The sequence below is a fragment of the Acipenser ruthenus genome, chromosome 28 (genome assembly GCF_902713425.1).
Source record: "Acipenser ruthenus chromosome 28, fAciRut3.2 maternal haplotype, whole genome shotgun sequence".
Taxonomy (NCBI): Eukaryota; Metazoa; Chordata; class Actinopteri; order Acipenseriformes; family Acipenseridae; genus Acipenser; species Acipenser ruthenus.
The window spans coordinates 25,221,907-25,237,349 of NC_081216.1; the positions used below are offsets into that span (position 1 = coordinate 25,221,907).

The 15,443-nt window shown below is 35.4% G+C and overlaps 1 protein-coding gene across 1 annotated transcript in view; it reads right to left on the bottom strand.

Annotated features, from left to right (window-relative positions):
• LOC117434546 (protein kinase C-binding protein NELL1-like) overlaps window positions 1-15,443 on the bottom strand; it is a 113,605-nt gene that overhangs the window by 13,741 nt on the left and 84,421 nt on the right. Inside the window, exon 15 of the mRNA XM_059002953.1 lies at window positions 7,800-7,895. Coding sequence (XP_058858936.1) covers window positions 7,800-7,895 — 96 coding nt within the window. The remainder of the gene's footprint in view (window positions 1-7,799; window positions 7,896-15,443) is intronic.

Genomic DNA, 15,443 nt, shown 5'->3' on the forward strand with positions numbered 1-15,443 from the left:
TAATTAGACTCTTCTCATGTGCGTACTGCCATTATCTCACATCTTTAGTGACTGTGGTCTTATTGCTATTTTATTGAAAGCCATGCAATTTTCTTGTCATCGTAGCATGATTGCCTGCTTGTCCGCCCTTCTTCAGGTTTGGTGAGCATTGTACGGTAAGTGCCACTAGTTTCCATCTGTCTGTCTTTGGCCTTTTTATGTTTGTTTTTTCATACTTATCTGAATTTACTCCAGTGTGGTCTGCCAAAGAGAAAAACTTAATCCTAGACTGCTGTGAATTCTAATTTAACCATATAATACCCATTCTCTCTCTCTCATATAATGCAATGCTTAGCCACCCCTCTATATTAGTTTTTAAATCCAGCCTCACAAGTCAGAATTGTTCATATGCAGTACATTATGTGTTATATAAAGTAGCCTTTCTCATTTGAAAAATGCTTGGGCATTACAGGGTTAAAGATCTGTTGGACAAACAAAAAAAACATTTGTTCAGTAACTTCTACAGGTGTTGGCTAAGTTATTTATAGTGTACTGACGTGTGAGTTAGTGCGTAATTTATCAGCATGGCAATCTATGGCAATCTAAATATGCAGTTTTTGCATCTGCTCGTTTTTGTTTAATAATTTCATTTGAATGATATAAACTGTATCTAAAGAGGGTGTCGTGATTCATTCTCAAATGAAATAATGTAAACTGATTATTTTCCCAAAATCGCTGTTTTAGTAATCTCAGGAGAATATCTAATGGCTTATAGCAGAATATTCTGTTCATCACAGACGAGAATCAAAAAGCTTACTCATAAACCACCCTTGCCCTAGGCCTTTTTTTATTATTGTGCTTTTCCACAGATGACAATAGGCTCGCTCTGTATAAGAATTGATAAAAAATAATCATTCTATAATAGAAAAAAAGATGCAACGTTGATATTTCGCGGTTGCAGTTCTCTTCTTCATGTTATATGAAGCTAATGTGTTTTTTTGCTTCTTGGTTCAGTCACTTTGGGTCTCTGTACAGATCACACTTTCTGACACACAGCTCTAAGAGCTTGAAAATCAGATCATTGCTTTTCACATTCAAAGTATCTTCTACACAAAAGCGACGATTTTGCTACACTAGCTCTTCCTGCTAAGTGCTATAAATTTCAGAGCTTACAGATCAATAGAAAGGCTTGTTTACTGGTTGCTAAAGCTGTACAAAAACAAATTATAAAAAGTGTTGGCACCAGGATAATTTGCCGTACCAGTCATTACTAATACAACGTTTGAAGATTTTACATATTTACTGCATAGATTTTACATATTTGCGATATCATTTGGTAGTTTCTTTGATTGCATGATGTTAAATAAAAGATCTAAATTATATTAATATAGTTTATTTTTATTATGTCTCAATCCTAAAATTTGAGGTGATGCAAAACTGGCCATAACTTCAATCAACTTATACAGTAATACATTATGCTCTTTCCCTTTATGAAACAATGAGGAAAATCAGATTTGTTTCCAGTTCTGAACTTTGTCTTGCACAGATTCATTTTTTTGTAAAGGTCAAATTAGCTTTAAAACAGAAAAGTGCACCCTTAATGAGTGCATGTCTGTTTTAAAAGTCACCTGGCATGCATCCCTTGGGTTTTACTTCATTTCTTTTTCAGCTAAATTTTTGTTTCCCGAAATAATGGAAATGTCTAACTGTCCATCAACTGCCTTTTCCATTTTCAACCCCAATATCTTTAATTCATTAGAGAAATCGGAATTATAACTGCGGTCCTTTAATATGTCAATCTTGACATAATGAGTAATCCTATTTGGCATGTGCTTGACTTTACCCTTAGAGCCCATTTGTAAATGGATATCTTTTTTTCTGCTCGATTTTTCTCCCCTTGCTGGTAACCCTTTTATTAGCTGATGTGAATCAAGTGAATGACCTACAGTTGGCTTAGTTGGGATAATGTGAAATGCAACCCATCATCACTCACATTTATTGTTCATAAAATCAATACCTGCAAACCGTTGCCCACTGGTTCTTCATTCTACTCTAGAATAGCTCTTAAAAAGATGAACACATTCCTTTATAGATTTAGCTTCCTTCATTCCTGTATTTGTCCTTTGCGGTTCTTACAATGTATAGTTTTCTGCTTTTGAAAAGGGATCTGCTTTGCAAAATGAGGCTGAAGTGAATGCAGCACACCATTCCTGGTGAAGCTCACAGTGAAGAGATCATATATTATACACCTCTGACCTTTCGTTCTACGTTGATGCAATAACCAACATAAACTACATAACTTGAAGTACAGTATGTTGTCCCAAAACAGTACATAAAGTCCCATCAGTGCATAGCAATGACAGTTAAACATTAGTCCTATAGCGAAACCAGGAAAGTCACCTTGAAATGTTGAGTACTTCCTTGCAACAGTCTTCTAGAATCTGTATGAATATATCATTGGAATAAAGCCTTCTGCTTACTGGTGATTGACATAATGTAATAATAACCTCGAGCAACATAAAGGGCATATTGTTTTTTTAAAAAATTTGTATTCTACCATAAATCATTGAGCAGTGGTCTTTATTCCACCAGTAACGTCTCTGTCTCATCTACCTGTATGTAATAATGCAGTGCTGGAAATTACTAAATCACATGGAAATATGAAATATATACATTTGTACCTATTCCAATATAAAATACATAATCTTGCACCATCCACTTGATCCGTTCGTAGGCTGTCGATAGACTCTCATTCACGCGAATGCCAGCTAGGATCGAATCCACATCGTCTCCCTAATAGATACTTCTAAACCCTTTTTTTCTCATGTCACTATTGAAATCACAATGCCCCACAGCAGCATTAATTTATTAATATGTAAAAAAGAAAATGCATGCACTTTAACCAATAGTCTTGATTCCTGCTCTCTGCCCAGCAGGCCCCCTCTTTTTTAATTCTGTTATGTAAATATCTTTGCAATTCATACTAAAGGATAGCCCAGAATGTATCTATTACATTAATGGACACTTTTTTTTCTTCCTGTTTTTCTTTTTTCTTCTATTTTAAACTAGCTTAAACATATGTACTGAGAACACTGAATCTCTGGGTGCTAATGTGTAAACTCTCAAGAAACAGAAGTACAGTAATGACAGTAATCTGCAGTCTGCAACAAATTATTTAAAAGACAGATTGTGACACAAATAAACACATTGAAGTTATCGTAACAACTGGTTGACACACTAAAATGCTATGCATCGATTTTCGTTTCTGGGATTCATAAATTCATAAGCCCACCTTATAGAAGATTTAATTATTCCTGCTGCCTACACATATCAGTTCATTTTATTACAGTAGAGTACTTTCTGTGATACGAGTGAAATATATCACCTGTTATTTATATAGCTAGTCATATTCTCAACTTGATGTACATAAAATTGTAAAATGTTTAGTTAAACAAAATTACAAATGCATAGGGATTTATTGAACCTTCACAATCTAATATTGCCCATGCATGTTCAATTAAATGGTTCATTTAAGAATTCTTGCATTGAAAAATGCTGTAACTGTTCTGTAATATATCAATCTGTTATTAAGTCAAGTGGTTCTGCTAACATTTACATGAAATTATATGAATCCCTTTATAACGCTATAGTTGGAAGCCACTGCTTTTTGGACTACTAAGTAAGTATATATATATATATATATTAATAACAGTGTTCAACCTGGAATGGCTGAAACTCAGAATGAGACTGTTTTTGATGGTCTCTCCTAAGTTCTAGGACCTTAGAGATGAACGGCATATTAAAAGGCCTGTAGTTATAACATCTGGATGTATTTTTCTTTTCCATCACAGTGTTTATAATCCTGACATAATAATCAGACAATACAAATGTTAGGAATATTAGAAAAAGCAATGTTCTACTCCGATGCATTATAAAGATCAACAATTTACCCAAAGCCTCCACTAGTGTTTTCTACTATTATAACAACCTTGACTTGCATAAAGAAGGAAAAACATTGAGTGAAATGGTTTACATCACTCAATTTTCAAGGTGTGGTATCCGAAGCATAATCAACAAGTACAGAGAAACATCATCTGTAATTGACAAACCCAGGACTGGAAGACCCCAAAAGCTGTCTAACAAGGATGAGCAATACTTGAAGATAATATCCATAAAGAATAGAAAGAAGACAGGAGTTGAATTGACAACAGAACTGGCAGAAGGCACAGCTGTTGTTGTCCATCCATCAACTGTCCAAAGCACCTTTGACCATTGTTCCATAGTCCAATTTCTGTGTTCTTGTGCATATTTTAGACTTGTCAACATGTTACCCCTGAATGACCTCCGAGCATGCAAATCATTTTCATGCAGACGGCGAGCTCCAGTCATTCTGCTGATGCGCGGGTTATTTCTTCCTGGAATTTCTCATGCTGTAGCCACTGCAGTCTGAAAATAATGACGCAGATGGATCAGTCGGATGTGACGGTCCTGGGCTGGTATGGTGACCCTCTGCCTTCCAGGACGTGGCCTGTCCATCACAGAGCCAGTTTCCTGGTTTCTCTGGACTAGTCTGCTATTTGTTGAAGCAGAACATCTCATTCTCCGGGCAACGTCTCTCACAGGCAAGCCGCCTTCAAATCATGCCGTTACCAACCAGGCAATCTTCATTACTCAAGTGGGGCATGGTTGTATCTTTGGCTGTTCTTGCGTCAATTAAAATCATGTCTTTTCAAATGGCTATTTATACAGATTCTTAATCAACTCATTTTGGGAATTTTAACTCAACTCAAATACCAAACACTGAGCATCCAGCATTTTTATGAAGTCACATGACTTGAGCTCAGTATTTTGTTATCCCAAGGAACAATACTACTCAAACAATCAACAAACCTATCCGCTCACTATTTAAAATATAAATAACATTATGCACGTTTCATTGTGCATCTATATATATATATATATATATATATATATATATATATATATATATATATATATATATATATATATATATATATCCCACTCTAGCTACTTGAATGCTTGAAACATGCATCAGGTCCCAAGAGAGTCATAGCAGGAGCTGATAAATAAAACAGTGCATTTGCTTGTCTCACTAAATAAGTACTGTAATTCTTCTTACAGCTGCCTCCACAAACTGTTCAATAATGCAACTTGAGGCTATATAAAGTTGAAGTCCTTGCCCTGAATGACCCAACTGAAAACTCAAGCTCCTTGACATATCAAGACTTTCATCCCCAAAGATCAGACTAAAAGCACAGTCATTCAAAACCTGAATAAAACACGTCTTTTTGACTTAAAGTCATATGTTTGTTTTTGAACAGAAATTCCCATTTGAAGGTGACTAGGTACTGGTAAGTTCTTTTGTGTTTCTCACTACATCCACAAAGATGGACAGAACATGCCGTTGCTTTTATGATTTTAATGTTATCAGATTGCATGAGAAGTAACATACATGCCGAGGGAATTAACCTGGAAATGCTTTCCATCGAATCTGTTCTGTATTATTCCATTATCTGTATTTTTAGTAGCTTTTAACCTCTTACATCCTCCAGTTACACTAAAGGAGAACTTTGGTAGGATTTATGAAGTCTAGGGAGCACAGCTGACTCTTAAATATTGTGAAGTACTGGCTGTACTTGAAACATGCAGCCCATGGGGGGTACAGTATTCAGACTCAGCAGAGCTTTATACAAGCATTGCTTGTAAGCCCATGGGTAATTAGAATGGATCTCCCTTATAAATTAATTATTTGGAATACATACCTTACTATTCCTGCTGAAATTGTGTTATGCGAATGTTTTTGTGATGTCTGCGCTGTTACAATGTACTTAATGTGTAAAACATGTTTTAACCCTATCCCTCACACTAATACTTTTCTGATACAATTGTGTACAATTGTGTTTATATATATGCAAAAATATTTACAAATTAAGTACATTGTAACTATACGTAACAACACTGTAATTCTGTGTAAGTACACATGTATTTACTAACTAATGTAAATACGTAACTAAATATGTAAATACACAACAAATCGAGACATTTAATGTAAAGTGTTACAGAGCTTAATAAATAATGAGTTTAAGCTTGATGCTTCAGGCATCATTGTCCTCTTTTGTAATCCTCAGGGTAACAGTTTTCCACTATAACCCTTTTACTCCTGTCAATATTTATATTCTGTCACCTAAGTATATTGCACACCTTGTATATAAACCACAACCCATATATAACACACAGGATTCTTCCAAACACAAAAGGGTGCATGCTATAGTCTAAGAATTCTGCCAGATACCAAATTTTTTCCACAGCTGCGGAACTGGAAGTTGGAACTCAGATGGTTTCACTGCACCACCTGTTTCTGTTCACTAACTGGATGTCACCTTGTCTGCAAAAGGTGAGCTGAGGTATTCCTGTGTATCTTGTCCTATTGCAAGAGAGCAACCAGCAGCAGTGTAGCTGGAGAGAGTAGTCCTGTCATAGTCCATCACATTGTTGAGGTGAGTTCAGGCCCACAACAAAATCAACAACACTGGTGCTCTAGTGCATTGCACCACAATAGCGGGAGTTTCACTTTGTAGGATGAGTTAATGAAACTGTATGAGACAAGAGGAACAGAGATGTTTTAAGATAATAAAACCTGCAAAATTGAGTGCAGTCTTTTACCCTGGTGAGCAAAGTAAACTACATGTTATCATTTATATTTATATGAGAAGTGCAAATAAACCCATCACCTGGATCATAGGCTTGCGTTTGTCAATCTACGTAGCTCTAAGCTAACTGCAGTCTTCAAAAAGGAACAAAGTACAAACAAATTAAAGGAAACAAGTGCTAATTTTAAGACTGACAGATGCTCTTCTTAAAGTATTTCCCAGTCCATATTTCATTTTGATTGCTAATCCGCTGTCTACAAATCTCCCACAACGAGGCCTTAATAAGATAACAGAAGCTCATGCGCAAGGGATGATAGCTCATCTGCTAAAATATTGAACAGAACAGAATTCTGAAATGTGTCAATAAAAAAAGACACTCATTTCAACACAGCCACTTCAAATATCATGTTTTAATCATTGAAACACCTGCATTCCTCTTAGAAAATGTCTTGGCACTTGCACAATATGACTTATAGGAGTACTAGATGCAATTAGTTTAGGGTTGAGAGAATGGCTTAACCTTTTTTTTTTTTTTTTTTTTTTTTTTTTTACAAGTAATGAGAAATGTTCAGTCAAGCTTCTGTTGCATTGTGATCTTTGCCTGTCTAGTAATTTCCTCTAGCTGTTATTATATTATCCAGATGAAAATGAACAGTTATATTCTCTTATTCATACCGGCTAATATATTTAACCTCCACTGTCAAGACAGAAGATAAATAAGCTGTAGATATAAGTGCATTCAAAATCAACCTACTTTGCTATTTGTACACCATTAGTGAAGCACAGTCTATTGTAATCCTGTATTAACCTTGTGCATTTTGTGTGTGTGTTTTAGAGACATTTGTATCTTTTTCCTCATGATAAACCTTGTATTATAATACACAACTTAAATGCTGCCGAGCAACAAACCACAGTGAGAAAATCAGCATACACCTGCAGATTTGACTGTTCAAGACACATACTAGCAACACAATGAAGAATAGCGTAGAGATTTTTAAAAACTAATACAACACTTCAGATTATGGATCAGTTAAAAAAGAATTCAGAATATATCGAGAAATGTTATAACATGTATTATAAACAATAACACACGTAACCTTCTTTTTTTCTCTTTATGTTTAGCTAATAAGTGCAGAAAATAAGTCCTACCTTTTTCACAGTGACTTCCTATGAATCCAGAAGGGCAGAGGCACATGTCAGGTGACACACATGTCCCCCCACTCCTGCAGCCTTCTTCACAGAATGCTACAAAGAACAACAATGGTTTAATATATATATATATATATATATAGTATATTATTAGCAATAGCTTTAAAACGTATAATACATCCACACAACACTGTTGAGAAACAATGCAAGCCACATAAAAGATACACAAATAACAATGAAGCAAAATAAAACACAGGTCCAGATCATTACAATATAATCCCTTCAATATAATACCTTCCACATCAGGAATTACAATATTCTCTGATCATTCCCTCTTAACTTTGTAACTACAATTTGGGTATCTGCTTTCTTTTGGTAAATATCATTTTTTTAAACCTTTTTGATTAGTGTGTCACTTGAAAGATTGTAAAGAACTGCTTAAAGGAGGAATTTGTATTTTCCCTGGTTTTTGACTGAAAAAATACTCCACTTTACTAAAACTCCCAAAGATTTAGAACAATGAAACATTGGAAAACATGCATTTAAACAAATTATCGTTTGACATGAAATCTGGATAAAGTTACCTGCCAAATATAACAACCATTTAAGGGTAAATAAATAAAAACCAATCGTGCTTTGCCAAAAGCTGTTATTCACTTTAATTTGACTTGTCCCCCCCGTCCCCCCCGGTTTAAGCATTTTTATCATCAGATAATTAGAAGCCTGATTGGTTCTGCACTAATAATCTGCACACTTAAACAATTAATTACAGTTATATTGACTCAATGCATCTATTTGTATTATCATTTTATTCCATCAGCAGAAACCCATGCTTGTCACACCAATGACATCAATTAAGTGAAGAGAGTTACATTTCCTCTTCGGCTCTGGCTAAATGTTAAATGGATGAGTATGCTTTAATGTAGCCTCCAGGCACTGAGCACCTGCTGCAGTGAATGTTACAGTGTGACCGCTGGCCAGACCAGGACGTGACGGAATCCAGAGGAGTGTAAGATGAAAGAGTTCTTTCTGGCAGAGGGCCAAGCACTGAGCATGTGCAGTTTGGAACGCTGTGCCACCCAGTGAATGGCACACGTTACCACTTTCACGCTTCTTTGACAGTATTTTCTGATGGCCAGTAGTTAATGGGTAGGTGGTTGGCAGTTTTAAAAATCAAAATATCGTAACAGGATTTGGATCGGATTCAGCAAAACCTGAACTCTAGCCCAATTTCTTTAGATATGTTTGTTATATCAGGCAGTTGAGGAGATACCAATTGTTATTGCTATATTTATATTAATACTGTGTATTCGAAATTTAAAGTTTAATTTCTATTCGCTGAGGTCTGTATTTGTTAATCACCTTTGGGTGCTAGCTCAACAAATACTATCATTTTGAATTCCGAAGCCCACAGAAAAAAGACTGCTTTGAGGTAGTTACAGATATCTTTTCCTTTACAATGTTCATCAACAATAGCAAGACAGTGACATTGCAAAACAAATAAACAAATAAATAAATACCATTATGTTCACCATTTGTTATTCAACACAGTTTGTTTTGAATTTATGTAGCTGTATACGTTTTGTTATCAGTCTAGTCGAAGGTGATGCTGTCACAAGCAGAGACAAGAAACATAAGCAGGTGGAGACTAGCTCAGTTTGTTATAGTGAGACAGGCAGGGAAATAGACAAGATAAATACAGGGAATCTTCTCTGAGCAGAATTCACAATACGAGATATATATATATATATATATATATATATATATATATATATTTTATACCGAGTTTCATTGGCACTGTTATTTGTTCTGAATTTATGTAATAAGCATTACTTAACACGAGACTAACGGGAGATGAGGAAGTGTACTTCTATCTCAGTAAGATGATGATTCTTCAATTTGTCTCTTGAATTTGACACATTTTGTCCCATGGAACAATGTCAATAGTACCAAACTGGCACTGGCCTACCCCCTCCAGGCATTCCATGGTTGGAACACTGGAGCGTGCATTTCCAAAATCTAGAAAAGTACAGTACGATGGTGGCATGATGACATCACCATTATTGAAAAATAATGTTCCATTCTGGATGCCAACAGACATTGTAAACATAGCCACTGTCTCTTGTTGAAATTCTAATGGACAATTCTAATAGCTAATCTATATATCTAAAGACAGAGGATAGCACATCCTCTATAGGTTAGTATGGAAAAAGCATCTGTATTGATACCAACAGTCCAGCGAGGCAGGTTTTTTTTTTTTTTTAAACTAATTACAGTACAAAATGTGTTCAATTGTTTTTACATTCAAAGTTTCAGAGTACATACTGTAATAGACTTTGATTACCACTAGAGTAATTATGACCTTAAGATTAATCTTTGAACAGTTTTGGGAATTTGAAAACAATGCAAAAGTAACTTGACACATCTGTTACTGTTTTTTTGTTCCATGCTTTTCAGAAATATACATACAATACTATAGGAAAAATGCTGCATATATTGCATTGTACTAATGCTACTTTAATGGAACATATACACCACCTTAAGTGTGTTCTTTTCACATGTACAAATATAGTTTAATTCTAAACTGGTATTGGTGCCAAAGCCGAGGCTGTATTCAGATATAAGTGAATTTCTTATCTGCAATTCCATTATAATAGCGCGAGGGACGCGAAATCAGTGACTTGCAAAGCAACCATGGACTGATTTTGTATTTCAGATAAGGTGAAGTATACAGCTTAAGACTATGAACAATTTTGCAGGAATAATTGCCAATGCCTATCCCACTACAATCTAATTCAGACCGATTCATGGGCAGAATATTACAATTTTAAAACTTTTGATGGTTTTGCAAATCTACATGTATATACAAAACCATCAGTCATTTTGATTTGATTAAGATACTACCCACAATTCTTACTGCCTGAAATGCATTTCAGCCAGAACAAAAAGTTTTGCTGTTGAGTAACATGAGAACAGTTTTTATAGTATGGTTACAATAACAATCACAATTAGCTTTGTTCTCACGTTTGGCGCTCCCCTTTTGTTACAAAGATATGCGATCCCTGAAGTGGGGTGGGGATTGGAGGGGTGAAGGCACAGAGGAGAAAATGAAGCAACGATGAAGAATAAGCAAGGCGAGTTTAATTGGTTAGTTTGTTAGAAATTTCACGTATATTTTTGTGAAAAATTTTGGAAAGCAAAAAAATAACAGTCCTACATTTTTTATATGTTTGTGCATTGTAATTCCATGTCAAGATTACTTTATGTATAATGCACCTGTTATCGAGAAGGATGTTATACCCATGGGGTAGGATTTCATTTAAAAATGCATTGTGAATTAATACATTTATAACAGCTTAATATGACTTTAATATTCCCATTCATAAGTAATTCCATTTAAGCTGCAGTGCATTACCAACACATTATGGTAATGAAGTGTTACTATAAATAAAGCATTACTGAATGCTGTTGCAAAACCACTGTCAGGCATTTTACCCATGCCAAATCTGTGTCTATTGAATCTATTATCTCGTGGAATGAAAGAAAAGGAGCATTAGTGTGGATGGGAATGTGATCCTGGATTCTGCTAAACACTCTTAGCATGTTTGTTTCATTCCCAGTAAGTAGATTATCAAGACAAAAATCATTTATTTTCCACTTACCAGTAAGGCTTGGTAAATCATGCTAAACATCTGAAGTTAAGATTAATCTGTCTGTGTCATCCCTGGAAAATATTGTAAATGAGATATAGATCTAGATTATCAAAGCTACTCCAGATTGTAAAAATGCACCACAATAAATTTACCAAACCAGAAATAACTCAGAACATCAATTTAAGGACTTTGTTTTTCTTGTTAGAACTGGAATTGCAGTAATGACAACTTGGAGTAAATAACCTTGGTAAACTAGCCCAAAATGTATCCTTCATTTTGCATCCCAGTAAACAAATGCTAAATCAATAAATAAATACATAACTAAATACATAGCCTCCATCAAAGGTACAGGCTTGAGGTCCAGTGGTTAGAGAAAGGGGCTTGTTACCAGGAAGTTCCCAGTTCAATCCCAGCTCAGCCACTGACTCACTGTGTGTGACCCTGAGCAAGTCACTTAACCTCCTTGTGCTCCGTTCTTCGGATGAGACATAAAACCGAGGTCCTATTTTAAGTGACTTTGCAGCAGCAGTTGTTGATGCATAGTTCACACCCCTAGTCTCTGTAATTCATAATAATTAATACAGAATTAATAATGAGTGTAAATTTGCCCAAAACCTCTAAAGTCATTTTTCCAGTCAAACATTCAGCAATTTTCATTGCCACAAACCAGTTGTCTGATTTACAGCGAGGGCATTTAATGGGAGCAAATATGAATGCAATATTCATAAAGAGTATGGAATTAATTAGCCTTGTAAGGAGCTTCACCCAGGAGGAATGTGAGGCCTGAAACCCGGGGGAATTGAAAGGGATGGCCCTTGTCATGAACAAGCTGCAAATGGTGTTCTAGCTGCCAGAGAAAAAAAGAATGGCATTTTTCTTACATCATCTAACCTAGCTCTATATTCACCCATAAGATGTACTGCAGCTCGGGAAAGAATGGGGGAATTAGGGAAGTAGAGCTATTGATCCATGTAACTTAGTTAACCTTGACCAAAATGAAAGCTAATAACAAGCCATGACCAAAGCTCTAGAGATTGAACATTTACAGCACTGAGCTACATCAACAGCAGTAAGGAACCTTACTGTGACCGTGACATTTCCCTTAAGAATCAAACTCATATTCCAGAATATTCATAATTCCAAATCACCTTGTCATGTCTATGTATTATTAATGCACTGGGTATTGAATATCATCTGCTCCTTCAAAATCTGCATACAGTTTCAATTAAAAAATCTGTGCTGAATTTTAAATCTTAACATGAATAGCGCAGAACATTAAGAGGTTGCAGATCCATGCGAGGGTTTCATGCTCTTCCCATCAATTACAAATCAACATAATTAGTAATACATTTGGTCTAAGCATAAAGTGGTAATGCATTACAATAGGTCATTCGCAAGATAATTACCCAGACATCGAGACCACCACGCTACACAAACAGTAACTATAATAAAAATGATTGTATACATATGACCGTTGAAACCTGGCAGATGGAGGCACAACACTGAATGACGACCATCATAAGTCAAAGTATAGGGGTGCTGGCACCTTTGTTTAGTATTGCATTGACTCGTTACCCTGGCCACCATTCTTCTCAGGGAGAGCTTCCATTCTTTGACTATAAGCAAAAAAACAAAGTATAATTCAGCTGAGAAATCGAATTACTGTCCTGACTCTCTTTTGTTAAGGCATGTAAACAATAACAACCTCTGTTACCCTGACATTGCACACTTCAAATAGTCCCTGATGTACACCCTTCCTCAAGTCAATTTTATAATGAAAGAGCTTTCAAAACTAACCTTCTACACTTGTCAATCATCTGTCTGATTAAAGCATTCACCTTCACTCTCTCAGGCTTTGGCATTGACACAAAAGATACTGGGATTTGTGTGGTACCTCATTAAACTATACTGGGGAGCAGGGAGCTGGTTTTAAACAGCCTTTATATAAGGATAAATGACAGGATCCAGCTTTTTTATTCATCATGTGATGACAAGGTAACTACAGTATTCAGTTTTGGTCAAAAGTTTTGCATCACCTAGGATTTTAGGGCTGAGACATAATTTTATATATACAGCATGTATATATGAACATAATTGAGATAGTTTACTTAACCTATGTAATCAAAGAAACTACAACATGATAGCGGAAAAGTCTACTAGAAAAGTCTACATAGCAGTACAGTAGGTTTGAATACCCCCATTGATCTATTGATCATATATTCTAGGATGATATGAAGCCACCTTTGTCACGGTGGTCCAGTATTTAGATCCCCCCGCTTCCCTTCTGAACAGTTTTTCCCTCCCTTCAATGTTTTCTATAGTAGTGATAACCTATAATATTGTTTCACCCATTTCTCATGTCCTACGTCTCTAAACTACACAAAGTCTGACATAAGCGTCTCTCTTTTCTAACTACAAAACAGAGCTGGGATCATTTAATTCCAGGAGAGGAAAAGGGTAAAAAAAAAAAAAAAAGACACAATGAAATGAATGTGAAAGAAAGACAGGCGGAAATGGACGGAAAACAATGTTAAGAAATCGAGGGCATGCAGGGTGGTAAAGAAGAATGGAATATATCTGTGGTGCTGTCACATGAGATACCTCTTACATGCAACTATTTTCACCCTGGTTTAATCCAGTAAATGTTACCCTTTCATTTAACTGCAATACGCTGTAGTCTACAGAATGCTCTTTAATAGACTGGTGGAGTGCCTGGGGCAGCAAATCTAACGCTCCTGTGTACATGATCATAGATTCAGGAGAAGTGAGTCTGCTTTTAATTATTAGGTTATGGATCACTTTTAACTAGACTGCCCTTGACATTGCATAAGGTCAACTTACTAAGCAAAACTTATGTCCTTTCCTGACAAAGCAATTATGTAATTCTTTTTTTTTTTTAATCAATTTTTTTAAACAGTTGTAGTTGTCACATTTCTGTGTCTACCATTTCTGCTGTGGTGCTGGTTATTTTCATATATAAAAAACAAACAAAACATCCTTTCAAATTGCAGGCAATAGGAGTTTTCTGCGTAACACCTTATATTGTTATATTAAATAGTATGAGACAGTGTAACAACAATGATTAGCTGTCCTGTAGAAACTCTAATACAAGTTCCTGTTTGAGTTTGCAAACAACGTTTCTTTTGAAATCAAGCCGGTGTAAAAATGCTCTACTGGCCTTACTGTGGGTAATTTAAATGTGAAGAAGGTATGCTTATTTTAAAATATATTGTTTTTTAATGTAAGTTCAACTGCTTAGCTGGGCTCAAATAAAGACACTGTATTATAAATGAACACAAATGCATAATTACTAGTAAGAGCATTATACAGACTGGATACCTCATTAAAAAAGTTGAATGTATTCTATTAAATCTAAACATGCTTAGGATTCCAGACATATTAATGAGAAATATAATTAAAACAAAGCAGGGCTTTAGGATTGAAAAGCTGACAGAGACTTCTGTTCACTCAACGCCTTCTCGTTATTTGTCAGTTTGTTAAAGCAGGATGCAATTAGTTGCCACTTCTCAGCCAGTTTTGTTAAGGAGGAATATTTAAACAGGTGGATGGTTACACCTTGTTTAGTAACGTATTCTCCAGGTCTCTTAAATGTATTCAAGTAAAATGTGTGAGAAAGTAATCACTGAGTAAACACCAAAACACTCTGTTTATTTACTTTGTTTTCTATTGCATTGTTAAACAAAGAATAAAAGCACAATGTGTTTTTATTTGTGTTTATTCAATGCCAGCGTTGAAAGTTTTGATCTGTTTTTTTCAAGCTTTTCATTTTGTTGCTATAGTTAATGCAGGTAAGCTGTGCCAATACTGCAAGCAGATAATTCCATGATGGGTTGTTTGACAAATTCTAAACAGGCAAGGAAAGTAGAAAGAATCAAATGCATTCTCAATATACTGATCTATTTCGTGATAACATTTGAGTTTTACAATGGTGACGTTAGTGACATTGTCCAGCAAACATGCGTGGTCCCTC